Raw genomic sequence first — 26,519 nt, forward strand, 5'->3', positions numbered from 1 at the left:
GAGATCTGGTTCCTCTCATCACCACTGTGTACTCTCTGGCTGTCTGACTCGCTAAGTTTCTCTGGATTTCACACCAAGCCACTCTGGGTGACTGGGTTTAGTTAATTTAAGAAATTTTGAAAATTTGGTTGAATTCCCTTTCAGGAACCTCCTCCTGGTGAGCGAATACTCTGAATCTGCAGTTTCTTGCTTCCTTTCTCTGCTGCTTGTTTGTGCCTTCAGTAAAAGCAGATCATTAGAATCACTTGCTAAACCAGAGTGTCGTCGAATGGACATGAGCACGGCTGGCTTGACGTGTGACGTAATTGTTCAACTCATTAAAAACGGGAGGGTCAAAAGAATCGGTTCGCCAATTGAATCGCGCTGCTCTTCCCGCCCTCCTCCTCGCGTCGCTTCGTCTTTCAGAGTGACACTCGATTCAGCCAGTAAGAGGCGAGAACGTAGTTGAGTGGCAGAAGTTTTGTTCAATCAAAAAATCGAGAAGACAAATACACGCTGCTCTACGCCAATCAAAACTCTCCCCTGCTTATTCGTCAACCAATCATATTAAAGAGTGGGCGTTCAAGAGTAGCTCTGCGTTTTTTTGCGAAGTAGTCTTAATAACTGCATAAGCGGAAAGGACAATAGCGCATTTTTATGTATTGTATTATTAAGCTGCACAAATTCAAAAGATGTAAAAGGTACGTTTATTTCCTACATTTATGTGACCAATATGTTAGAAATGTAATTAAACACATGGATGTAATTACTCGTATGACTCATTACAAAATAGGCATGTTTTTTTTTTTTTTGAGAATTGAGGCAAATGGCTTAACGAATGTCTAAAATACGTAGAAAATGTTTTTAAAAATGTGTAAAAAAAAATAGAAATTACCAACTATCTGACCACAACAACATCCAGTTTTTATGTCTTTAGCGCCATCTAATGCCCTGAACCAGGTTTAACACTAACTTCAGGAAAGCTGGCTAGTGCTGGAGTGATATATGTGTACATACACACACACACACACACACACACACACACACACAAACACACATACACAAAAGGATGACTAAATCTATCTGAAGCTGGGGTGAAGGTAAAGAGTGGGCACACTGAAAGAAATATATATTTAGTCGTTGAGGCTTTAGTTGCTGCTTTTTTTCTGACACTGAAAGTAAATAACCTGTAATTAATGGCTGTTTTGACTGGAAATATAGTCAATAAAGGGTACTCAGATAGATAGATAGATAGATAGATAGATAGATAGATAGATAGATAGATAGATAGATAGATAGATAGATAGATGGATGGATGGATGGATGGATGGACGGACGGACAGATAGATAGCACATTTACATAGTGGTATGAGGTGATTTACAGCACAATGAATATAAAGATAACTAGGAGTAACAGCAGTATTTACAGTGTGCAGTGAGAGTCATTACACTAGCGGTTATGATATTTTGCACATAATCCAGTGATGCGGTTCAGCTCAGTTCAGGCAGCAGGGGGTCAGTGCGGAGACTGCGCAGTGCTGTATACTGTAAAGGCGAATAAAGTGGCCATATTTTCGCCCATAGAGATTAAAGTGTCCGTTTGGGCCGAGACGCATTTCAAGCCGGCTTTTTGTAGAGGGAGGTGCAGATAGCCGTCTTTCCAGATTTTCCTTACAGCCTCTAATCCGTGGGCCTAATCTGACACATGGTCAGTGGGTTACTAGTTTGCAGTCCAGCAATTATGTTAGCGGCCTCTCTCTTCTTTTTATTTTCTAATCCACTGCACGGCTGATAAAAATGGCAGGAGCAAGACTCTTCGTGTTTCCAGGTAGGACGCTCAAAATAGGATAAGAAATAAGAAAAATCTTTACACAAATTTATTTAGCACTTTTAATTCCAACTCACAGATCAGCACAATGTTAAGAGGCTGAAGCACAAACGTTTATATGAAGAATGAAAGGAAGCTTGTGTTGGTATTTACTGTTTACCTGTGTTGGTGTTGATTGATTGACGGATTGATCGCCTGTGTTTGTATTTATTGCTGTTTCTGTTGGTGTCTCAGCTTTTGTATTAGGCTTAACCGTCGTGTCGGCATACGTCGAAGAACTCGATGACAAGTAAGCTAGTTTTGTCCTCTTCCCTTCACCGTATCTCGTTCTCTTTGTTCTTTTTGTGCTCACTGGTTATGCAGTGACTTCAAAAGGAAAAGAGTATCATATACAGCATAACAGTTCCTCTCTCTACAGGTTTAATGAGAACCGAAAGAGTGAGCCGTGGCTAGTGGAGGTGAGTCTGTGACGTTTAATCCCGTCCTACTTTGCCATAAAGTTGTATGCAAAAGTTTGGGCACCCCTGTAAAATGACATGTTTCGTTGATTTTTCGAAGTGAAAATAGGTTCACACATTTTTACACAACACGCACTTTAATATGACATTTTCCTGCAGATTTTAGTGCACATGTTTCTGTTTGTTGAGGATAAAAATAAAGCATAAAATATGAAATGTGCCATAACGTTTGCACAGGCCATTTAGAACATTGTAGGTTTTATTTTTTCCCTCTACACTGGTACATTTTTCATTCATCAAAGTACAGACACTGTAAATGTTCCCACAAACGTACAGCAGTGGTTTTAAGGTTCAATTGTGAACCTTAAGTACGTTTTTTCAGGTGTAAAGTTGGTATTTGTACCTTTTCATAATGAATTTTTTCAAAATAAAAGCCTGGAGGCGAGACGGGGTGTGTGGTGTCAGTACAGCTTAGAACATATCATTTCAGTGGATTACGGTTCAGTTGTGTTCCCTGAGTAAAGGTACTGAGATGTAACCCTGAGGGCGTCACCCCAGTGATAACAGGGGTACTGCCCCAGTGACAGTTTAGTACCTTTTTTCTGGGAATGTACGCTAAGTTCAGAGATAAACAGTAATTGTGCAGACGTGTGTTCTCCGTAGAGGGTGTGTTAATCTTATATTCACTTAGAAAATCAACAAAATGTGAAGCCAGGGGCAGCCGAATGTTGCATATGACTGTACGTGCTGTCTATCTTTCCTAACGGTTGCAATATGTATTGCAGTTTTATGCTCCGTGGTGTGAGTACTGCAAGACGTTCGAGCCGATATGGTATGATGTGGGTGCGGAGCTGAAGAGTTTGGGCTCCCCCGTTAATGTGGGCAAGCTTGACACTACAGCCCACAGCAGTAAGTAAAATTCAAAATGTGCCCATGCAAAGGTTTGGGTCAAATGATGTTTTGTTGATGTGACAGTAAATGAACACATCCAATGCAGAGAACCCACCTAAATATGACATTTTAGTGCACTGTTAACACATGACTGCTGGGATTGGCTTCAGCACCGCCCCCCGCCTCGACCCTGAAGGTGAAGCGGCTTTAGGAAATGTGTGTGTGTGTGTGTGTGTGTGTGTGTGTGTGTGTGTGTGTGTGTGTGTGTGTGTGTTAACATATTAGGGGAAAAGTATAACACACACACACACACACGCACACACATTTTCTAAGCTGCTTCTCCCTCAGGGTCGCGGGGAAAAGTATAACATCTTGTATAATGTGCTATATCTTTCACACAGGCCACATTTTGAACTGTAATTGTGCAGTAAAATATGCAGAAGTGTGATCTCTGTAGAAGATGTGTTTATTTATTTGCACTTAAAATATCAATAATACGTCATTTGACCAGGGCACCCAAACTTTTGCACATGACTGTTTGTTTAAAGTCATTTTCAACCAAATCTCTGCACATATATATATATATATATATCGCTGCTTACTTCCATACATTTGATCTTTGGTATATTTTTTTGTCTGCACCCATTATAGACTTCTGTAGGAGTGAAGCTAAAGCTAATAGGCCATTGTGAATCATCCAATCACGTTCTAGCGCAACTGGCAAGAAGGGCTTATCTGTTTCTAATGGGATTAGTTAAGACCTCCTGGAGAGTCCCTCACTGGACATGCTGTATATTGAGCGCTCTCATATTGATATCCCGATGGTCCGATAGAGTGGGCTTCATTTCCAGGAAGCAGAAATGGCTCTATTTCCCGATGTTCTCTGAAAATGTGCTGTATATTATTGCTCTTTACCTGCAGGCTCAGCAAAGTGATGTGTATTCTCAGCATAAATCCTCTCCTGGAGGCTATTTTAAGTAAGCCTGCAGGTATAAGCTCTCAGGATGGGGCCATCTTAAAGGGGAATTCCACCAGCTTTGCAAAATTTCTGGTTTGAGGTTTAAAATGATTCAATATAGGGAAACTTAACAAACTTGCTGATATGTTTGATACGTATATAACTTAATATATAAAATATACATTTTTAAAAAGTGGAATTTCCCTATAACAACAATGGGCACTTGCTGATGCAGTAATACATTTGGAAAAAAACCTTGTGGCTTCATTTTTGCCATTGTTATTTACTTATTTATTTATTTATTTATTTATTTGTTTATTCATATAATTTCTTTTCCTTAAAAACATATAGGCAATTTATATAAATGGACTAATCAAAATAGCTACCTATTACCTAGTTATCAACTAAAACCTATTATTTATATATATATATATATATATATATATATATATATATATATATATATATATAATAGCCTATATATAACCTATATTGTATTTTTCTTGTATTTTATTATTTCTTGAGGTCCTCTTCTGTTTGTATGTGTTTTATATACCAACAATCATTGTAATTCATTGTTTACATTATCATTTTCCAACCTCTCTTTACCCCTTAAAACTAAACAGGTTGTTTTTGTTATCTGATATATGTAAATGGGCTCTGTTCTGATTGGCTGCCCTATATTATGCCTCATTCAAAAAGCAGCCTGGACTGAAGCATTCTTTATAATTTCAGTGTGAATGGATGGAGCCAAACTGCTGCAGCCTGAGTATGGGGATATATGGTGAATTCAAAACAAGCTGTTTTTCCAACTTAGTTCCCATATTTGGGACTTTTTGAAACTTCAACGATGTTTGTATCAAACATCAAACTTATTTTATTATTATATTTAGCTTTTTGTGATATCTAGCCCTTAAATGAGGGTTTTCCAGTGTTTTTTTTCTGTGAATTTACAGTAACAGTAACATTTTTCTTCATCCTTTCCTTTTAGGTGTTCTTTCAGACTTTAATATTCGTGGATATCCAGCAATAATCCTGTGAGTATTTAAAGCCCTTTGTACTATTATTGACATCAACACTCCAATCACATGTAGTGTCTCCGTTTCTCCGTCTGTATTTTTGTGCACTACTTTTCAAAAGTTTGGAACCAGTGTCTTCAACAAGAGAAAAACAATTTGACTGCACACGCACCATCACATGTTTCAAATAAATAGTAATAGAAAAAATTGAAATTCTGTTAATATATCCAGAATAATTAGCAGATTTGTAGATGATGAAAAAATGAGACTAAAATAATGGTGATTCATTCTCAAAACAAGTAAATTGAATGTTGTAAATAAATAACTACACAATATTATTCACCTTTGAATTCATTTTTGTTCTCAAAATGCTTAAAATATTGAATAAAATGTCTAAAAATGAAGATGGCTCAGTACTAAAATCTGATTGGCTCAGCCACATTGGAAGCCCTTGTGAAATAGTTCACCTATGAAGCTTCACAACAACTGAATTCTGCATTAAGTCAGTAAAAATCATTGTACTGTGAATGAACTCTATGCCGCTCGTAGGGAACATCAAGTGTAGTAACAGCTGAAGTAAGAACTAAACTGCTCCTTCATTAATATTCAGTGTTAGGCTTTAAATTGCATGTACTGAATGATTCACTGTAAAGCTTCAATGGAAAAGTAAAGAATATGTTACTTTAATGTCTTAGAAACTAATATAAGATGTTGGAAAACACTGAAGAACATCGACCTCGTTGTCATGGCTGTGGCATTCAAACGATGATTGGTATTAACAGGCCGAAATTATTCCAAGACAGCATTCCCCACACCATTACACCACCTCCACCAGCCATGGATTCATGCTGTTGGCGCCAAATTGTGACCCTACCATCTGTGTTCTGTGTGCCTCTGCAAAAACTGAGGCCTTTAACTGTCTAGTTTTGGTGAGCCTGTGCCCACTGCAGCCTCAGTTTTCCGTTCTTGGCTGACAGAAGTGCAACCTGACATGGTTTTCTACTGTTGTAGCCCATCAGCGTTCAAGGTGTTGTGCATTCTGAAATGCTTTTTTGCTCACCGCAGTTGTACAGGGTGGTTACCTGAGTTGGTGAATCTCTATAAACTATATTTTCTGATTTTTTTTCCCTGTGACAAGTGTGAAAGGAGAGAAGTCTTTCGAGTATAGAGGCCCAAGGACAAAAGACGGCATCATCGAGTTCACCAACAGAGTCGCCGGGTAAACGTCTTGCAGGCATTTGTTGTTTTCTCAGTATAGGTAGTGTTCATTGCTGTGTATTAAAGCAAATACTCGCTCTCACAGTTCATGAGGCAGAACTGAACAGACTGCTGGGCCCAAATTTCAAATAAACTGAAGAACCAGTTTATGTGACCAGTTTAACGTGACTGTATCATTTATACATGTTTACATGCGTGTATCTGAAACACATTAAAGTAGGATCGCACTGTTTTTTAAAAGAAATCTGCGGATTGAAATGGTTAAGATGTAAACAAGGTCACTGAAAGTGATTTGATGTGAAATTCTCAATTCTAGAAAAACATGCAGTTAGAATTGTTCAGTGGTAACGATGGGAACCAGATGTCTGAAGAGTTTAATGCCTCTAAAAGCTACATCACAGGAAGACATTACATGAAATAGTTATGAATGTTAGTCATGAATATGTTTTACAGTAATTTAGATGTAAAATTTTGGCCTGAAATATACTTTTAAATCATTCATGGCAGAGAGATACATGCCATGTTAACCAAAAAAAAAAGTAAATAAATAAATAAATTTCCAGGTTTTACTGCTATTTCGCCTTTTTTCACTCAATATTATATATAAACACTCAGAAGGCACATGTAGGCTCACTGGTCACTTTGGATAGTAATTAAAATGTCTATATCTATTTTGTAGACATTGCAACCTCTGGTTCCCATCATCATCGCTTTAATACAAGTCAGTACACGTCTCTACAATAAACCATTTCACACCAAACTACTCTGAAAGACTGTTTATATATAGCTGTGAATGAAATGTGTGCATCATTTCCACCTATATCAACTCAATTATAGTAAATAAAATAAAAGACAGAGGTGTGTAAAAATGTATAACAGCATGAAATAATATGATAACTATATTATTGTACATTCAGGCAAAAACGTTGGAATAGGCATATATTTACAAAAAGAATTTAATTTATAGGGTAAAACATGAAATACAATGTTATTGTACCAATTAATTTCACATATCATCCCAACTCCTTTGGAATTGGGTTTGTAAATAATTTACAGAAACAGTTTCATTTGGACCCCCCCCCCCCCCCCAACTGGTCCTGAGCATCTACGTCTTGATGAGTTTAGTTCTAGGCCCAATCACATTAAAGCCAAACTACACTCTACAGGTAGGAGCCTGAATCTCCTGCTTCATATAATCAATGCTGCTCTTATTTTACTGTTTCTTCAGGCCAGTGGTGCGGCCCTTGACCAGTGCCCAGTTGTTCCAGCATGTCCTGAGCCGACATGACCTTTTCTTTCTTTACATCGGAGGGAGGTCACCCCTTAAGGTATGCAAGGCCTTATACAAAATGTTTGTATATCATTAGGGCTACCTACAAAGGGGCTTCACAACACATGCACAAGCATTGCATAATGTATCTAAAAAGCTTTCCTTGAACATGAACAGTATATGTCAGAAGTAATAAATGACCTTTTATTGACACAAAGGGCCTTAAACTAAAATGATGGTCATTCGTTCTGATCATAACACTTTTAGAAAGTATCATTACAAGTAATAGAGGGCAAAGGCCTGTCTATAAGCACCATGAAATTTATCACCGTGCTCTGAGGGAATGAAAATCATTTGTAGAGCCGTTATATGCCTTGTAAAAAATCATCCTTTATAAAAGTGTTATAAATGAAACAGATGTCTATCATTTTATTGTAAGGCCTTTTATGTCAACACAGAAGTGGCGGAGCAGAAACTGGTTTGCAGAGGAGACAAAGTGAATGCTCTGATCTTTAAAAGATGGCGGTGGGACTGACGTCCAGCTTACGTGTCTCAGAACACGACGTCTTCCTCTCAGCCTTCTTTAATAAGTACACGTGAAGTACGTTTTCCTGAGTCTGACATTATTTTACAGCAATTAAAAACAGAAGCACTGCTCACTGCTGCTCATCTCACTATGACTGGACACTGTGATGCTGGTTGTCATGGTAACGCCTACACTAAGTGGCTCTCTACGTATGTGCATAATTTGGGATCAGATCACTTGTAGTGAGCATGTAAACAGAGATTTTACATCAGATTGTTGAGGAAAGTGCATGTAAACACCTCAGTCCTAATCCGAATGTATTCAATCGGATTGGCAAAAATCTTTGCATGTAAACACAGACAGTGTTATAAATGTCATTCATTTTAGTTTAAGGTCCCTAATGTCAATGCAAAGTAATTTAATTTATGAAACATCTTAAGTTATCTTGTGATTACTGGCATTCAATAAATACTGAAGTATGGCTTTATAAATGTGACCTAAATATGCTTATGCTTGTCTTATGAAGGCCCTCTGTAGGCAGCGTTCAAAAAAGGTGTAACCACTCTTTATAACTTGAAATAGACTGAAAACATATTACCATAATTTTTTGGTTTTGTAAGCAAAATGTTTTAGCCTGCCACTACATACTGCAATAACTGTAATACTCTTTTATTTCGCTCTTTAGGGCCAGTATCATAAAGTGGCAGCTGAATTTATCATCTACAACTATTTCTTCTCTGCCTCCGAGGAGGTTTTGCCGCAGGTGAACTTTATTTCCTTCTGATTTCTACTTTGCAGAAAGCCATTGTTTTCTGATGTATTGTTTATGTAAAGCACCAAAAAACGCTTTTTTGTTCACAATTTCAGGCAGTAAGTCTGCAAGAGGTTCCGTCCATTGCAGTGTTCAAAGACGGAACATACTACCTCTATAACGGTAAGGAGTTTTAGTTGTTTTAGGTGCGACAGAATATAAACTACAGCACAACAAAATTGGCCTGTAGTGGAACGAACTAGTAGCTATTTTTCCTCTGCTGTAAGCAGGGGTGGTTCTGTGATTGTGCCCAACCACTTTTGTCATTAACCCACCCAAAACGACTTCTCAAAGGTACTTTTACATTTATAGCACTTGGCTGACGCTCTTATCCAGAGCGACTTACAATTTGATCATTTTTACATAGGTAGGCCAAGGCGGTGTTAGGAGTCTTGCCCAAGGACTCTTATTGGTATAGTGTAGGGTGTTTGCCCAGGCGGGGGATTGAACCCCAGTCTACAGTGTAGAAGGCAGAGGTGTTAACCACTACACTATCCCAACCCAACTTTGAGTATTAATATATTAATTTTAATAAACAATATTGTATTAATAAACAATCCCCAACACAAATAAAATCACTTAATAAACATATGAAATATGTTTTGACACTGACCAAAAATGTCATCAAAATTAGAGTTAAATGCTTGACCAATTAACACTTTGACCTCAGAATAAGACTAAAGCTCATCATAGGAAACAAAAAAAGTCTAATTTTGTCAAGACCGTCGTCGGTATGAACTGGAAACATTTGAATGCTGCTTATTTAAAGCATGAACATTTTATTAATAAATATAATAACTGCAAACAGGTATCCAGCTTTGCACGTGGCTCATAAAATCCAAAGGCATACATGTCAGACAAACAGATTGAAAGTTATGTTAGGCATTATTGTATCCTGCACAAAGCAAGAGATAGGAGGTTTTAGTTTTTTCCTGTTTTGAGGTCAGTGCTTAGCAAACACCTTTAGTTGTGGCAGTCCTTGTGGCAATTTTTCCTTTTATTGTGCAGCGAAACAATTAAAGCAAGCAAGCAAGCAAACTTTATTTATATAGCGCTTTTTACAACAGGTGTTGTCACAAAGCAGCTTTACAGAACAATCAGTATTACAGAGAGAAGAGAAAAGAAAAGAAAAGAAAAGAAAAGAGAAGAAAATCCGGGTCCGAGCCCCCAAGAGCAAGCCATCGGCGACGGTGGCAAGGAAAAACTCCCTAAAAGAGGAAGAAACCTTGAGAGGAACCAAGACTCAGAAGGGGAACCCGTCCTCTTCTGGTCGACACCGGATAGCAAACATTATTAGTATGACGTATTATAATATAAAGTGGGAAAAGAAAGATCTGAGGGTGAGGACTGCACAGCGCTGTACAGCAAGAAGCTCAGTGGTGGTCAAACCGGTCCAGAAGGCTGGTGAGCAGTGGCACCAATCAAGGCAGAAGAGGCAACAGCATCAGACGCACAGGATGGGCAGCTGATCAGCTCGGCAGAGAAAGGAAAGAAAAACACAGAGTCAGTTCTGTAAAGAGTGGCTGACCACAGATTACAGTAAAACAGAGCAGTGGAGACTCCAGCAGGTCTAGACCTGACAGGGAAGACTAATCACCAAAGGCTTGACTGCACAAGTAAGTTTTTAGCCTAGACTTAAAGATCGAGGCTGTGTCTGATTCCCGAACATTAACAGGAAGATTATTCCAGAGCTGGGGGGCTTTGTATGAGAAAGCCACTGCCCCCTATGCCTCCTGTGGAGTACTGCAATCTGTCAGAATGGCCACATGCTTGAAAGCTCAACTCACATATTTTGCACATATCTAAGAGAAAATGAGCATGTCCTCTACAGAGAACACACTGTGACGTTTTCTGCAAACATTACTGCACAATTTCTATTTGTAAGCTGAGTTTAACATTTTGGGAAAAATGTAAAACATCCAAAAATGTAAAATGTGCCACTTTTGCACAGCAGGCCACATTTTATGTTCCTAATGTGTTACATTCATCAAATGAACAGAAATTGTGGATTAAAATGAGCAGAAATACATAAAACTAATTATTTTTAAAATGTTATTAGAGTCTGTTAATTAAGTCTGTATCCCACATAACTCAGCTGTTTCAAGTTAGGAGAACATTTTTTGGATGACTTTATGTATTCAAATGGGATCTTTGAGTTAGTCAGCGTATTGAAATTAGTTCAGTCTGCTGCAATCAGCAGCCTTGGCCTGGCAAAAGGGTTTGTGTGGTCTAGGGATCTTCGGAGCTAAGTCATCTGGAGCAGTATGCTCCTGGTAGGGTCTCCCAAACAGATTCGGTGTGAAGACCCAGACTAACATGATTAAAAAAAAAGTAAAACATCCAAAAATGTAAAATGTGCCACTTTTGCACAGCAGGCCACATTTTATGTTCCTAATGTGTTACATTCATCAAATGAACAGAAATTGTGGATTAAAATGAGCAGAAATACATAAAACTAGATAACAATGCCTTAAGCATGTTATGGCAGATATCATACGTCATTATAACAACTGTCATGGTACCGGTAACATTGCCACGTGGCATTACTGGACATAATCTGTCATGACAACTATTGTAGTAGATAGAGTCTTCAATTACATGTCTATTTCTTGGTTGTATCAGTGTAGAAGAGTTAAAGAATATTGTTTGGCTGCTTCTCAGCGTCTTAGCTGCAGACAGTTTCCCCTCATCGCCTCTCGGATGGTACCGTCCCAGTCGGGCCGCTGAGGCAGCTGGTAGTTAAAGACCAGGGCGTCCAAACAAAGAGTGACCAGGAAAGGGCTGAGATAGTAGTCATTTGGCAGGCGTGAGCAGCGGTGCAGCACCCTCAGCACAAACTCCAGTCCTGTGTAGTCCTCCTCGACCAGCAGGTCGGTCTGCTGCACCTCCCTGTTGTAGAAAAAGCCTTTCCGGATCCAGTAGCGTAGCAGGACGGGATCGGTGCACTCGACATGAATCCGGAACACAGCAGTGTCGGTGGAGTTCCCCAGCACATTGATATTCAAGATGTCCATCAGGCTTGTCTGGAGGAAAACAATGAGGCTGAAATACAAAGCTTTATTAAAAGGGATATTTCTGCTCCCTTTAATGAAGAACATATTACTTCATGAACAACCAGGGCCCTGGTTCAACCTGGCATTAACATCTAATCACCGTAATCTGGTCATCGTGATCTGACCACCATCCGATCAAGACACGGCACGTTTACAGCTTCTGGATCCAGATCTCGGTGTTTATATTTTGGCATGGTGCCAGAGCACAGTAAGCACAGCCTATTAAAGCTCTGCTGTGTTCTGTGTTTTGCAGTGTTTGCAACATTGAGATGTAGAACATACCTACTTTTATGTTGCGCTCCAAAAGTGTAGAACTGTTTCTTGTATGTTCTGAGAAGACAAATCAATAATTAATTGAGCAGAATTATTTTTAAAATGTTATTAGAGTCTGTTAATTAAGTCTGTATCCCACATAACTCAGCTGTTTCAAGTTAGGAGAACATTTTTTGGATGACTTTATGTATTCAAATGGGATCTTTGAGTTAGTCAGCGTATTGAAATTAGTTCAGTCTGCTGCAATCAGCAGCCTTGGCCTGGCAAAAGGGTTTGTGTGGTCTAGGGATCTTCGGAGCTATGTCATCTGGAGCAGTATGCTCCTGGTAGGGTCTCCCAAACAGATTCGGAGTGAAGACCCAGACTAACATGATTCAAAATCCTCCATGACCAAAAGACATATGAGATCGTGTACCCTGCCCAAGAGAGGCTTACCAAGACCTAACCCTGGAAACAGGCCTGGGGGTAGTGTACCTTGGTGAGCACCTGGTGGCCAGGCTCAGCCCGTAAAGGCAACGTGGGGCGACCATGTAGGCCCATCACCTGCAAGGTTCAGTGCGGGGGTTGCAGTGACCTCACCGGTAATGTTGACTATATGTTATGTGCATTTTTCTGCCTTGGTGTTTCAACAAAAGGCACTTCTCATGGTGGAAGTCATGGCCTTCCTTGAGTCTTAGGCCCAATCCCTTTTCTTCTTTTCAACCATACCCTGTTTTTAAGTGGCACCCTAACCCCTTGGAACTCAGTAACAAGGGGTAGTGGTTGAAATCTTACCCTATGGAATGAGACAACCCTCAAATAAAAAAAGAAAACAAAACATTGCTTTATTAACAGCTACTAACGGTGCTCTGTGGGTGACCCGGCCCCTCTGTGGGTGACCCGGCCCGTCTTCAGTGATAGCAGAGAGAGAGTCGTGGGCTGGAGGTTAGGGAACTGGCCCTGTGACCAGATGGTTGCCGGTTCAATCCCCAGTGCTGACAGCACATGAATGAGGTGTCCTTGTCCCAATTGCTCCCTGGGCGCTGTGGATAGGGCTGCCCTCCACTCCGTGTGTGTGTGTGTGTGTGTGTGTGTGTGTGTGTGTGTGTGTGTGTGTGTGTGTGTGTGTTCACTAGAGCGTGTGTGGTGTTTCACTTCACGGATGGGTTAAATGCGGAGGTGGAATTTCCCTGTTTGTGGGATTAAAACAGTATCACTTAACATTAGTTACATTTAGGGCATCATATGCCTTCAAAGAGGGGGTATAAGGCAACTATTTATCATTTCCCACCACTAATTCTTTGGTGATATGAAGAAGAATCAGATATTCACCAGCTTCTTGTTTGAATTTTCCCGTTCCACCTTAAATGGAGCAGCAGTTACATTCTGGTGCTTCAGGCATCAGAACTTATGGACTATTTAAGGTGGCTAGCTAGCTACCGAGACATTAGCATGCTATTAGCGAATTTTTATGCGTGTTGCGAAGAAAAACGACCTTAATACGTTGAAACGACATTAAACTAAGATAAAACAGTGGCTATCATAATTTTAACAGAGCAAATTCTCACATTTGTGGATTTCTTTGGTCTCTTGTTCAGCCATCTCTGAAAAACCTCCGTTTGGAGGGTCGTGTAGCCCTAACACTTCGCTCTACCCTTCTATCTCAACAAGAATTGGGACACCCTAACCCTAGATGTGAGCGCACAAAACAGGGCTGAGGGCTTAGTGGTAGGGGGGAGGGGTGAAATGGGATTGGGCCTTACTCTACATTGATGCCACAGTGTGCTTTGATGATATTATAGTTCTAGACAAGAGCTTGTCAGATGCAGAATTCTTGCAATAAACAATATCATCATGATCCTAATTCAGTGTAAGAGCAATATAGAGCCTTTTATTTTCCCTGAACACACAGCAAACACTGCTGAAATCTAGTGGTTCTCCACATTGGTTTGCAACATACTGCAAAACCGGAATGTTCTTCTAGGCAGGCTCATCCATTTTCTCAAGGACCAATTCATTTACATGTATCCCTGCATTCTTTGACTGAAAATCTATGTTAGAATCTCTTCATGTGGCCTTCAAAGTATATCATGATATTTGAAATCAGTTAGCCCAAGCCTATTGCTTAGCAGCCTCAACAGAGGCACAAAAAATATATATATAGGTCAGAAAGCTGTGAGAGGAGAACAGTGTACTGACCGTCATGGGCAGCAAATATTTTTTCAACCTTTGTGTTCCATAGACGGCATTTGAATACACATCACCTTAAAATAACTTGTTCAACAAGACAGGTAAGAACCGTGTTGAAAGCTATGGGTGCGCACGTGAATGCCAAGCGTACTGTTTACATATGCAGATCAGACCACAACACATACTCGATTACCTCATGACAGCGAGATCAGAACACACTGGTATCACTAACTTTTAAATGTACGGAAAATATACAGATATAGTAAACATACATATCTCGCTACTGTCGGAAGAAAACCTTTCTCCATTTTTGACGTATTTGACATAATTTGAAAATACCTGTTGCTCTTTACATTGTATGTAGATTTCATCAAGAATGGACCAAAAGAAACCACCCAAAACAACTTGGAAAAAACTCTGGTTCCATTGACTTGCATTAAAAGTAAAGTAGGCTTTTTCCTTCTCTTGCAAAGTTACCATTTTGGTTTTCTTCCAACAACAGCGATATATACAGCAACATACATATCGCTGCTGTCGGAAGAAAACCTCATATCTCCGTTTTTGACGTTTTTCAGTTTTTGACATAATGTGAAAATGCCTGTTACTCTTTACACTGTGTGTAAATTTCATGATGAATGGACCAAAAGAAACGACCCAAAATGACTTGGAAAGATGTCTGGTTCCATTGACTTACATTAAAAGTAAAGTAGGTTTTTTCCTCCTCTTGTAAAGTTACCATTTTGGAGATACGAGGTTTTCTTCTGACAGCAGTGATATGTAGATATGTAAACATGGCCATATATTTTCGCAGCATATGTATAATTTATTAAAGGAATAGTTTATTAAATAAAATATACACCATTAACACCATAACACTCTACTTAAACCTTGCTATATAACATTGGCATATGTAAATGTTACACTGGTTTCACAATATTTAACTGTTATACAGTAAAATACTGTGTTCATCATTTTATTGTGAAATAAACTAATCTTAATATATTTCTTGTAATAGCCAGGAGTGTCATTAGTTTAGGGCTTTGTTAGTTCAAGTCATCAACTGTATTTTGCGTTTTGCATTTTTAACCCATCCACTGCCTTGGCAGTGCCATCAGAGAACTTGTAGAGGAGAATTTTGTTTCTGAAACACTAGAGGGCGCTCCCGAGCAAGTCCATACGAAATGATTAATGGCTTTGCCTTCTAATGGAAATTGGCTTAATAGTTCCCAAAAGTGACCATTGATTTTCTGTAGAACACCTTTAGATCCCATTAGGAAACCATCAGATTGGGTCACCTGGAAAACCATAAGGAGTCTTTACATTGTAATAACAACCTATTTAAAAAAGACTAAAAGCTTATATTCCGTGTAGTGTGTTTTTGTCAATGACCATGCTGGGTGACAAGCTAAACCAGCACCAGACTACCATAAACCAGCATAGAACTGCATGGGTTTCATGCTAAGCTGTCTAAACTGTGGGTTTCAGTAGGGTCAGTATTGGTATCACCAGAGGTGGATGAAGTACACAAATCATGTACTTGAGTTAAAGTAGAGACACCTAATGTAAAATATTACTCCAGTAAAAGTAGAAGTTCCTCCCTTTAGACCTCCACTTGAGTAAAAGTACTAAAGTATTTACCTTCAAATGTACTTAAGTATAAAGTAAAAGTACTAAAAGAGTAATTCTGGCTCTGATGTCCTGTTATCATTTTCATAACCAGACTGGCTTCATGAACTCATTTCAGGTGAAAGTCCTCCAGCGTCTCTCTTGGTAAACCAGTCTTTTAATAGAACGTCATTAATTAGTGACGCTGACGTCTATTAAAATGATCATAAGCACAAAACACTGAAGGTAAACAGTTTCCATCAGGGAGAACCGAGTGGCTCTGAAATCACTTTTTACACACAAGCAAAGTTTCATTTTCAGATTTATTTACAACTTAGTTCCAAGTTTAAGTTGAATAAAAACTGGCTTTAAACTCAGGATCACAGATGAGCTCCTTTACTATGTTGATCTGTAGGCATCTGTTCATAAACATAAACCAGCCCAAACTAATTTACTATAAAATGAAATGGTGTTTGTAGAAATTCATAAAAAAGCTGCGTCGGTCTCGACTGCATATGTGGACATATTTCTATATTGTGCTCTATTTACACAAAGTTAGGTTAGTTCATCATTTATGTTGAACAGACTCTCCCAAAGTTTTACGCTGCTGCGCTGACGTTGAACCGCGTGCTGCACTGGGTCGGAATGACCAACAGGTCAAAACCAGCTCTAAACAAAAAAACTATGTAAATTAGTTACAAGTTGAATAAAAACTGGCTTTAAACTCAGGATCACAAATAAGTTTTCCTTTACTATGCTGATCTGTAGGCCTCTGTTCATAAACATAAACCAGCCCAAACTAATTTACTATAAAATGAAAGTGTTTGTAGAAATTCAGAAAAAAAGAAACATGTCAGTCACGACTGCATATGTGGACATATTTCTATATTGTGCTCTATTTACAGGTTAGGTTAGTTCATCATTGGTGCTCTGGCTTTGCGCTTCTTTCGTTTTGACATGTTACGTTTTTATACACACAGAAACCAAAAGGAACGACAGATTTCTCAAAATGTAGCGGAGGAAAAAGTCGGATATTAGACTCTGAAATGTAGCGGAGTGAAAGGAAAAAGTCGCCCAGAATGAAAAAAACTTCAGTACAGATACTCAAAAAACTACTTAAGTACAGAAACAGATTACATTTACTCAGTTACGGTCCACCACTGAGTATCACGCTAACTGCATGCCTATCAGACTTCCCTCAGACTGTGATGAGCAGTGAAGTAATCTCATGTAGACTTGCTTATGTCGTTTCTGACACCGTATGACACTGTTAGCCATAAAAATGGACAAGGATACAAACAAATTCAAGCTTCTTGGCTGGTTAGCTGCCACTTTTGGATGTCATACAGTGTCAGAAGCAACAACTTGTTTTGTGGTTTGAGGTGGATGTGAGTGCGATTTAGACGATTCAGGCATGCAGTTAGCACAAAGCTAATCGGTAAAGTGTAAGTTTCCATTACTGTAAGTTTCCATTACTTTATTACTAAAGTTTGCTTTGTAGCTGCAGCGCGAAGCGAAGCAAACTTTAGACACGGCTAACTAAACATGTCCTAGGACAGAGTGGTCAGACCGATGTTTCCACGAAACTGAAGAACCAGTTTGCTCTATATGACTTTACAAATGTTTACAGTTCTAACATTTAACCTTTAAAGAGGCTGTCAAAGAATTTCTTTCCAGTTTTAGATCAGGACTTGAGGAGTTACTCTGAATGTAGTTGTCAATGTCTTTGAGAAATACAGGTAATGCGTACAAAAGTGTGCCCACTTACCTTCAGCTATACAAAAGTTTTTTCCACATTATATGAGAATGCAGTGGGCTTGAAAGTTCCGGTCAGAAGGCCAGTCATTGCAGCGTTTGGATGCTCGCTGAAAACATTAAGCTCTCTGTGTTCGGAGCAAACGTCTGGGTTCTGCACTGAAGAGTTTCCTGAAGGTTGTGCCTACATACAGCCGCCGTCTGCCCTCTGTGTCAATTGACTTAGGGAAAATATCCCGCTTCTCATGAGAAAAAACTAATTTCCTTGTGCGGTTGGTGGATTTAGACGAATGCCTTCGAGGAATATTTGCTTAAAGCTGCATTTGACCCTCCTTACTGCGTTCCTTACTGCGACATTGATAGACATGAATAAAAAGCTTGTTTGGATCATGAAAATTTGATCAAACTAAATCTACAATCCAGTGTTAACCATATTTGGCTTAGTGGTTGGAGAGATTTTAACCCAGGTGTAAATTTGTATCTTTTAAGCACACGTTTTTATTTCTCGTCTCTGTCATCCAGAGAAGCGTGATGGCAATCTTTCGGACTGGGTGGGCCGAGAACGCTTCCGCTGTTATTTCCAGATGGACAGCTTCACTCTCTACCAGATGGGAGAAACAAGTAATACCATTACTGTTACACTTTAACGTGACACTATAACATTATTATCACACAATGGTGAACTGAGGCTGTGAGTGCTTGGCCTTTAGCTCAAAGCCTAAATATAAAATAAAAAAATAAAAACAAATTTTGGTCCCACTTTATATTAAGTGTCTATAACTGTGTAATTATATATATATATATATATATATATATATAGCATTTTTAACATATTTATTGTGTATTCATCTGCACATTTAGACAGCGTGCTCCACATATTGCATTTTCTGCATACCTCATTGCACATCTTGCACATCTGGACACTAGACACTTTATTCGGTACAATACATGCACATATTTATTTATTCATTCTGTGGTCATTATATGCCGCCACTTGTACATTTTTGGACAGTCATTATTGCACTGCATTTCTCATCTCAGGTTATAGATATTATCACAGACTGTTGGATTTTTTCCCCCCTATTTGTATATATGCCTGTAGATAGGATCTGGTTTATTTATTCTTGTTATATGTCTACACCCGTTTATGGTTACTGTATAGTGTTGTGTGTCAGCTACTGGCTGCTAAATTTCCTTCGGGATCAATAAAGTATCTATCTATCTGTCTGTCTGTCTGTCTGTCTGTCTGTCTGTCTATCTATCTATCTAACATATGCAACACTGTTACTACAGATGACTTAGTCAATGTCATAGATGGCTTACAGAAGTGCAGCCTATGTAATTACAAGTGTATCAACTTCAGTTTTCCTTATGTAATTACACAAGTGTATAATAAAGTGGCCGTATAGACATTGCTTTGTGGAAATGCAACACAATTAATTAATGCCATGAAAGTTTAAATTAAGGGGACATCTGCTGTTCTGTCACATGTACATGCAGAATGGTTTAAAGTTGAAACTGGTTAGAATTTCATACTAGTAACAGAAATACTAGGAAAGCTGTCAGATACAGTCTACTTATTGTCTTAATGTAAGTTATTACATACTCCCTTTTACTGCTGTTCCAGTCTGGTTACAAATGTAATTACTTTTGTGTTATTACCCTTGTGTAATGACATGAGAATGAATAGGCTGTTACAACTTTTAAGATACACTTGTGTAATTACATGAGGCGAAACTGAAGTTGATACATGTGTTACACAGCTGCACTTTGTAGTTCTACAGTTACAGACTGTAGTCCATCTGTTTCTCTGATACTCTGTTACTCTGTTCTTCAGTGGTCAGGACCCCCCCACAGGACCACCACAGAGCAGATATGGGTGGTGGATCATTCTCAGCCCTGCAGTGGCACTAATGTAGTGGTGGTGTGTTAGTGTGTGTTGCGCTAGTGTGAGCGGATCAGACACAGCAGTGCTGCTTGAGAGTAAACACTGTGTCCACTTACTGTCCACTCTATCAGCCATGTCTACCTTATTGGTCCAGCTTGTAGATGTAAAGTCAGAGGCAGTGACTCATCTGTTCGCAACACAGTTTGTGCAGCACCGCTGTTTGATCCACTTATACCAGCACAACACACACTAACACACCACCACTACCTCATGATCCACCACCCAAATAATACCTGCTTTGTGGTGTCTGTATCGACCCAGATACCACAGTGAAAAAATCCTGATTGGATCATTTTATGTGGGTTGTTGGATATGAATGTGGTCTTGTGAACAAATAGCAACAGCAGTAAAAAGTTAGGTGCCATGAATAATATATAATTGTATGTCTTCTATTCTCAACAGCCAAACTTGTAGCTTTGGCTATAGTGGATGAGACGAATCCAACAACGGAGAGTGTTCGGTGAGAGAGCAATGTTTCAAAGCTTCGTGACTTAGCTTGGTGTGTTTTTGTATGAACTGTTTAAAAGTGTACACTGTCAGTCACTCATATTGCCTTTACTGCTCTTATTATAGCTACAAGGCACTCATGGAAAAGGTGGCGACAGAATACAGAGACCATTACAACACGTGAGTAGAAACAGTGGATCACGTAATGAAAGCTGTGGAATTTCTGTGGAAAAATGTTTCACAGTGACTCTTTCTGTAAAGAGCACTGTAATAGAGCTGCTGTTGACAGTGGACTGAAGCACGTTGGTCAAGCTACGGATTATACACATACAGTCAGTGATGCACACTGACCAGCCACTTCTTTAACTACACCTATCTTGTATCCACACTCATTGCCATTTTTATCAGGTCCGTATACCAAATACGTGCACTATGTAGTTCTGTGATGACATTAGGTTGAGGGCTTTAAACTTTAATAAAAGTTTCTTTACTATGCACTTATTAGGCAAGACTAGTTTTGGTGGACTGGTGTTTTGGTGTTTTTTGTTAATATACAGATTTTCTAGGGCTGCACGATACATTATATTTTTATCATTATCACAATAAGAGTTTCCATGATAAACACATCATTAGAGTGGTAATGATGGTACAGCTTTAATGACTTCATACACGCAGCGCCAGAGAGAGGTCATTACATTACGGGCAAAAACCATTATAAGCCTGCCTTTCTGCACTGGGACTAAACCTGTTCTCCCACACAGGAGACAAATAACTTAACCATTCGGCTAAATGGTAACTGCAAAGCAAACAGAGATCTTAAAATGTCCCCATACCTCAGGTTTAATGGAACTTCAACCACAAAACACACACTCTGAGACCTTAAAATGTCCGCATACCTCAGGTTTAATGGAAATTCAACCACAAAACACACACTCTGAGACCTTAAAATGTCCCCATACCTCAGGTTTAATGGAAATTCAACCACAAAACACACACTCTGAGACCTTAAAATGTCCCCATACCTCAGGTTTAATGGAAGTTCAACCACAAAACACTGCAGCAAAGGGGAAAACATGCAGCACACAGGCTAGCTCAGGCTCTACTTTTTTCTGCTAGCCAGCTGGGGTTCTGAAGCTCGCTACCTTATGGCCAACATCAAAGTAAGTCATGGACCAACTAAGGGAAACAGGATCTGGTATTTGTTCTTGTGTGCCTATATAAAAAAATAAAAATAGATTTATTTGTTTTTGTAGCCTTTATAGAAGCTGTTGAGGTGTGCTGACTATAGCAACACTCCAAAGAAACCATTTTGGCCTCTTTATTTTTTTAAGTGTATTATATTATTGCTTTCACAGGTGGATCAAGTGATGACTGGGTTAAAACTTTCCATGTTTATGTTTACAGGAACTTTCAGTTTGGATACATGCAGGGAAATGACTACATCAATGGCTTCATAATGGGGTGAGCATTGAGAACGGCTTACAGCTAAACCAATAAACAAATAGCAGTTCTCTAGAAGCTTCTCTAGTGTCACCATTCACCATATCATGGGTAGTGAATAGTTCCATTTACACAGTTACACTTATTTAAGTCCAATTCTGATGGGTTATTATCTGAGGATTCATTATAATGAGGAAAAGAGTCTACTTTTAACTGGGTTTGACTTGATTCCTTCATATTTAGTTTCCTTGTTATTCATTCTGTTCAGTTAGTTCAGCTCCTAGACTACAAAAACTGTTGCTCGCAGCTCTCACTTTGGCGCTTAGACCAAAAGCATCTCAAAAAGAGTAGAACAGTACTCAAAATGTCATGTTCCTATGTACTAAGACGTTTTAGACCTGATACTTTTTGACTCTAACTTTTATTTGAGTTTAGGTGACTTACATCATATTTGCTAAACTGACTCATGTCTTGTTTTCACCAGTGAGCTGGCCCTGCCTTCTCTCATCGTGATGAACATGACCATTGATGGATATTATCTCCCAGAGCAGAAGGTTGAGACCATGGAAGAGCTGCTTCAGTTCCTCAATAGCGTCCTGAATGGGAGATCAAAGGTTTGATTCAAGTATTGTCATGCAGTATTTTCTCCACTCGAAAGTTTGGATACACCTGATCGAATGTATGTTTTCAATATCACTGATTTTTCAAAATGTACACATGATAAAATGGGTAGGATGTGAATAAAGTAATTCAGAGTGGTTTGGTGTTTCTAGAGAAACTTCACCAGTCAGAGTGGGTTATATAGGAACCAGGCATCTGAAGAGTTCAATTCCTCTGAAAGCTTCATCACAGAAAGTTATTACATAAAAAATGACTGACACCTTGTTTCAAATCCAAGTTTTGACCTGAAACATATTTCATAACATCCATTTATGCTGGTGAGGTACACGGTACCTATTCTTTCACCCTCAAGGTTCACTGCTTGTTTTGGAATACAAATAAACTTGCAGAATTTGTGTTGTGGTCAACTTGACTCCAGGTTCCTATCACTACTACGGTAAAGATAATCTGAGTCTGGGAGTTTCTCTACAATGAAATACATCACATCAAACCACTCTGAATAACCTTAATGTCTGAAGTCCCCTTTAAACGGTTCTTCTCCATGAAGGAGAGCCTTTTATGGTTATGGTTGTTAAACAAACCTTTTAAAACATCGTTCCATGCAGCATCATAAAGTGCTGTTATGAGTCAAAAGCCACTTTACCACTGCATGTATGGCTAGACTCTCTTTTGGCACCAGCTTCTTCATTTTCCACTGCAGATGTAGCACATCCTTAGTGCAGCTGGTCATCATAGCGACAGCAAACGATACGAGGCGTGAAAGAGGCAAAATGTGTTCAGAAGAGGCTCATGGTGGCAACGCAAAAGACTGCTGACAAAGAAAGGAAGAATAAAGTCAAAGTTTAGACGACGAGACGATTCTGGTAGCTCAAAAAAAGGCAATGCATAAGGCGAAGCTAACCTGGTAGCTAACGTTAGCATATGTGTTTAATGATTCTCTCACCATCAGTGATCTGAAGCGTTTTTACGTCACCTGGTACCAAGTACCAAATTTTGCCTGCTTGAAAGCCAAAAAAGCAAGTAGAGTTGAATCGATTTGAGCCGCCTAAAGAACCCTTTTCCAGTTCTATATTAAAGAACCTTTATTGCTCAGAGTGAGGAACCAAACTTATAGCACCTTTGCGATGCATAAATGGTTCTTTGTAGGAGTAATTGGTTCTACTTCATGATGGAAAATCTGTTGTATTTTGTTTCTAAAAGGAAAAAAAAAATGTTTCCACTATTGTTACCAGTACTTTTCAGCAGCTAATCAAGCTCTTGGAATTTTTTCTTTGTTGGGCAAGCATGATTCTATGGCTCCATCCCATTTCTTCTTTTTACCTCTACAGCCTGTTTTCTGAGTTAGAAGGGGTAGTGGTTGAAATCTCGCCCGATGAGATGGGACAACCCTCAAATAAAAAAACACAACAAAACGTTGCTTTATTAACAGCTGCTAGCGGTGCTCTGTAGGCGACCCGGCCACGTCTTCAGTGACAGCAGAGAAGGGAAAAGTTCAGCTCCTCACTGCTGGGCTTTAGTTACATTTAGGTCATCATACGCCTTCAAAGAGAGGATATAAGACAATTATTTATTCATGCGCACTCCTAATTTTTTGATGATACAAAGCTAAAGTCAATTATTCACCAGCTTCTTGTTGGAATTTTCTCGTCCCACCTTAAATGGTGCCGCAGTTACATTCTAGCGCTTCCGGCGTCAGAACTGTCGGACTATTTAAGGTGGAATGGGAAAGTTAGCCAGCTAGCTACCGAGACATTAGCATGCTATTAACTATTTTTAGTGCTTGTTATGAAGAAAACGACCAAAACATTAAACTATGATAATATAGTGGTTATCGTAATTTTTTAACAGAGAAACATTGGTTTCTTTGGTTGCTTGCACAGCCGTCTCGCCAGCTTTTCTTTTTTTCTCATAACACTGTTTGGAGGGTCATGTAGCCCAACACTTTGCCCTTCCACTCTATCTCAACAGGAATCAGGACACCCTAACCCTAGACGTGAACACGCAAAGCAAAGGGCTAAGGGCTCAGTGGTAGGGGCAAGGGGTGAAATGGGATTGGGCATATATGTGTTATTTCATAATTTGGAGCAAAGAGTTCTTTAAATTGTGGAAAATAGGCAAAGAATGTTGGAGATGGAGCTGCCGGGTAGAAGGAGAATAGGTAGACCTCAGAGAAGGTTTATGGATGTAGTGAAGGTGGACATGGAGATGGTTGGTGTGAAAGTAGTGGAGGCAGTGGATAGGGCAAGATGGAGGCAGATGATCCGCTGTGGCGACCCCTAAAGGGAGCAGCCGAAAGTAACAGGCAGACTTCATGATTAGGTGTATCTAAACGTTTGACTGGTTTTGTATCTCTCGGCTTTGCGAATATGACCGAGTCCTCACCTCACTATGTTTCTTCCAGTTGCTCGGAGGGAATGGATATGTGCGACGCATGAAAAGACTTTATTACCGTGTCACGTCTGCGGTAAAGGTGAGACGTTGTTAGTATCGAAGGTGTCACATTAGATTAATTCTGTGTGTTTTTCCAAAAAGGTGCAAACATCCTGAGCAAATATTGGCAAACATGCAGGGCATTGTTATCCTGGTGTACAAGCTGTTTCCATGATATCCAAATGACAAATGCTAATTTCCCTCCCGCTCAGACGGGCTTCGCGTCTGCGCCCTTCGTCACCTGCTTCCTCCTCTCGCTGCCAGTGGGTCTGGTAGTCATGATCGTTTGGGGGGTGTGCACTGCGGTACCGGTGGACGAAGATAAAGCAGATGAAGGTGCTTTGTTGGCGACGGGGACCCGTCCTGCGGCCTCTCAAAGGAAAAGGACAGAACAGACGTCCAATGAATCCAAGAAAGAGGATTAACGGAACAACTTTAAGGCTGCACATGCTTACATGGCTGACAGTGAATGAAAGCAAGTAGCCACCAATTAGCATGATGTCGTTGTACTCACTGTTAGCAAGGTTCGCTTTTTTGGCTGAACTTTTCCTTTAATGTGACCACAAGTGGCTCATTGTTACGATTCTGTAAACTAAGAATAAATAATACTGCATTTTGTTGCCTTCCTGTCTTGAAATTAAAACACACATCATAGATTTTTAACAAATTTCTGCATAACTCAGTTGCTGACATCCACAATCAAGGTGTCCAAAAACAGCTGGTGTGGCTACAGGTTTATCAGTCTACTCAGGCTTTAGCAGAGCTCAGTAACACTGAGATCAATAACTGATCACATTGGTTTATCAGTCTACTCAGGCTTTAGCAGAGCTCAGTAACACTGAGATCAATAACTGATCACATTGGTTTATCAGTCTACTCAGGCTTTAGCAGAGCTCAGTAACACTGAGATCAATAACTGATCACATTGATTTATCAGTCTACTCAGGCTTTAGCAGAGCTCAGTAACACTGAGATTAATAACTGATCACATTGGTTTATCAGTCTACTCAGGCTTTAGCAGAGCTCAGTAACACTGAGATTAATAACTGATCACATTGATTTATCAGTCGACTCAGGCTTTAGCAGAGCTCAGTAACACTGAGATTAATAACTGATCACATTGATTTATCAGTCTACTCAGGCTTTAGCAGAGCTCAGTAACGCTGAGATTAATAACCGATCACATTTATTTATCAGTCTACTCAGGCTTTAGCAGAGCTCAGTAACACTGAGATTAATAACTGATCACATTGATTTATCAGTCGACTCAGGCTTTAGCAGAGCTCAGTAACACTGAGATTAATAACTGATCACATTGATTTATCAGTCTACTCAGGCTTTAGCAGAGCTCAGTAACGCTGAGATTAATAACCGATCACATTTATTTATCAGTCTACTCAGGCTTTAGCAGAGCTCAGTAACACTGAGATTAATAACTGATCACATTGATTTATCAGTCTACTCAGGCTTTAGCAGAGCTCAGTAACGCTGAGATTAATAACCGATCACATTTATTTATCAGTCTACTCAGGCTTTAGCAGAGCTCAGTAACACTGAGATTAATAACTGATCACATTGATTTATCAGTCGACTCAGGCTTTAGCAGAGCTCAGTACCACTGAGATTAATAACCGACCACATTGATTTATCAGTCGACTCAGGCTTTAGCAGAGCTCAGTACCACTGAGATTAATAACCGACCACATTGATTTATCAGTCTACTCAGGCTTTAGCAGGAATTTCATTTGTTAAGAAGCCAGAAATATAAGTTTCTCTTTACAGCTTGTCTAATGAACATGTTTAGTGTTTTAAAGCAAACA

The 26,519-nt window shown here is 39.4% G+C and overlaps 1 protein-coding gene across 1 annotated transcript; it reads left to right on the forward strand.

The window, feature by feature from the left end:
* The first annotated feature begins 1,593 nt into the window (after positions 1-1,593).
* Positions 1,594-25,322, forward strand: tmx3a (thioredoxin related transmembrane protein 3a). Its single transcript, XM_017706000.2, has 16 exons — positions 1,594-1,807; positions 2,042-2,096; positions 2,226-2,265; positions 3,051-3,174; positions 5,106-5,151; positions 6,272-6,352; positions 7,580-7,679; positions 8,833-8,910; positions 9,015-9,081; positions 18,336-18,434; positions 20,164-20,221; positions 20,335-20,388; positions 21,613-21,669; positions 22,133-22,262; positions 24,671-24,739; positions 24,912-25,322. Exons 1-16 carry the CDS (start codon positions 1,777-1,779, stop codon positions 25,122-25,124), a joined length of 1,302 nt encoding a protein of 433 aa, XP_017561489.1. The 5' UTR covers positions 1,594-1,776; the 3' UTR covers positions 25,125-25,322.
* Positions 25,323-26,519: the final 1,197 nt, after the last annotated feature.

Source organism: Pygocentrus nattereri, chromosome 19 (assembly GCF_015220715.1).
Source record: "Pygocentrus nattereri isolate fPygNat1 chromosome 19, fPygNat1.pri, whole genome shotgun sequence".
In the NCBI taxonomy this organism is placed as follows: Eukaryota; Metazoa; Chordata; class Actinopteri; order Characiformes; family Serrasalmidae; genus Pygocentrus; species Pygocentrus nattereri.

Excerpts from the sequence above, each read along its gene's own strand:
- tmx3a (XM_017706000.2), top strand. The coding sequence starts at position 1,777 with ATGGCAGGAGCAAGACTCTTCGTGTTTCCAG. Across the intron at positions 2,097-2,225 it reads GTCGAAGAACTCGATGACAA|GTTTAATGAGAACCGAAAGA; the intron begins GTAAGCTAGTTT and ends CTCTCTCTACAG. Across the intron at positions 7,680-8,832 it reads GAGGGAGGTCACCCCTTAAG|GGCCAGTATCATAAAGTGGC; the intron begins GTATGCAAGGCC and ends TTCGCTCTTTAG.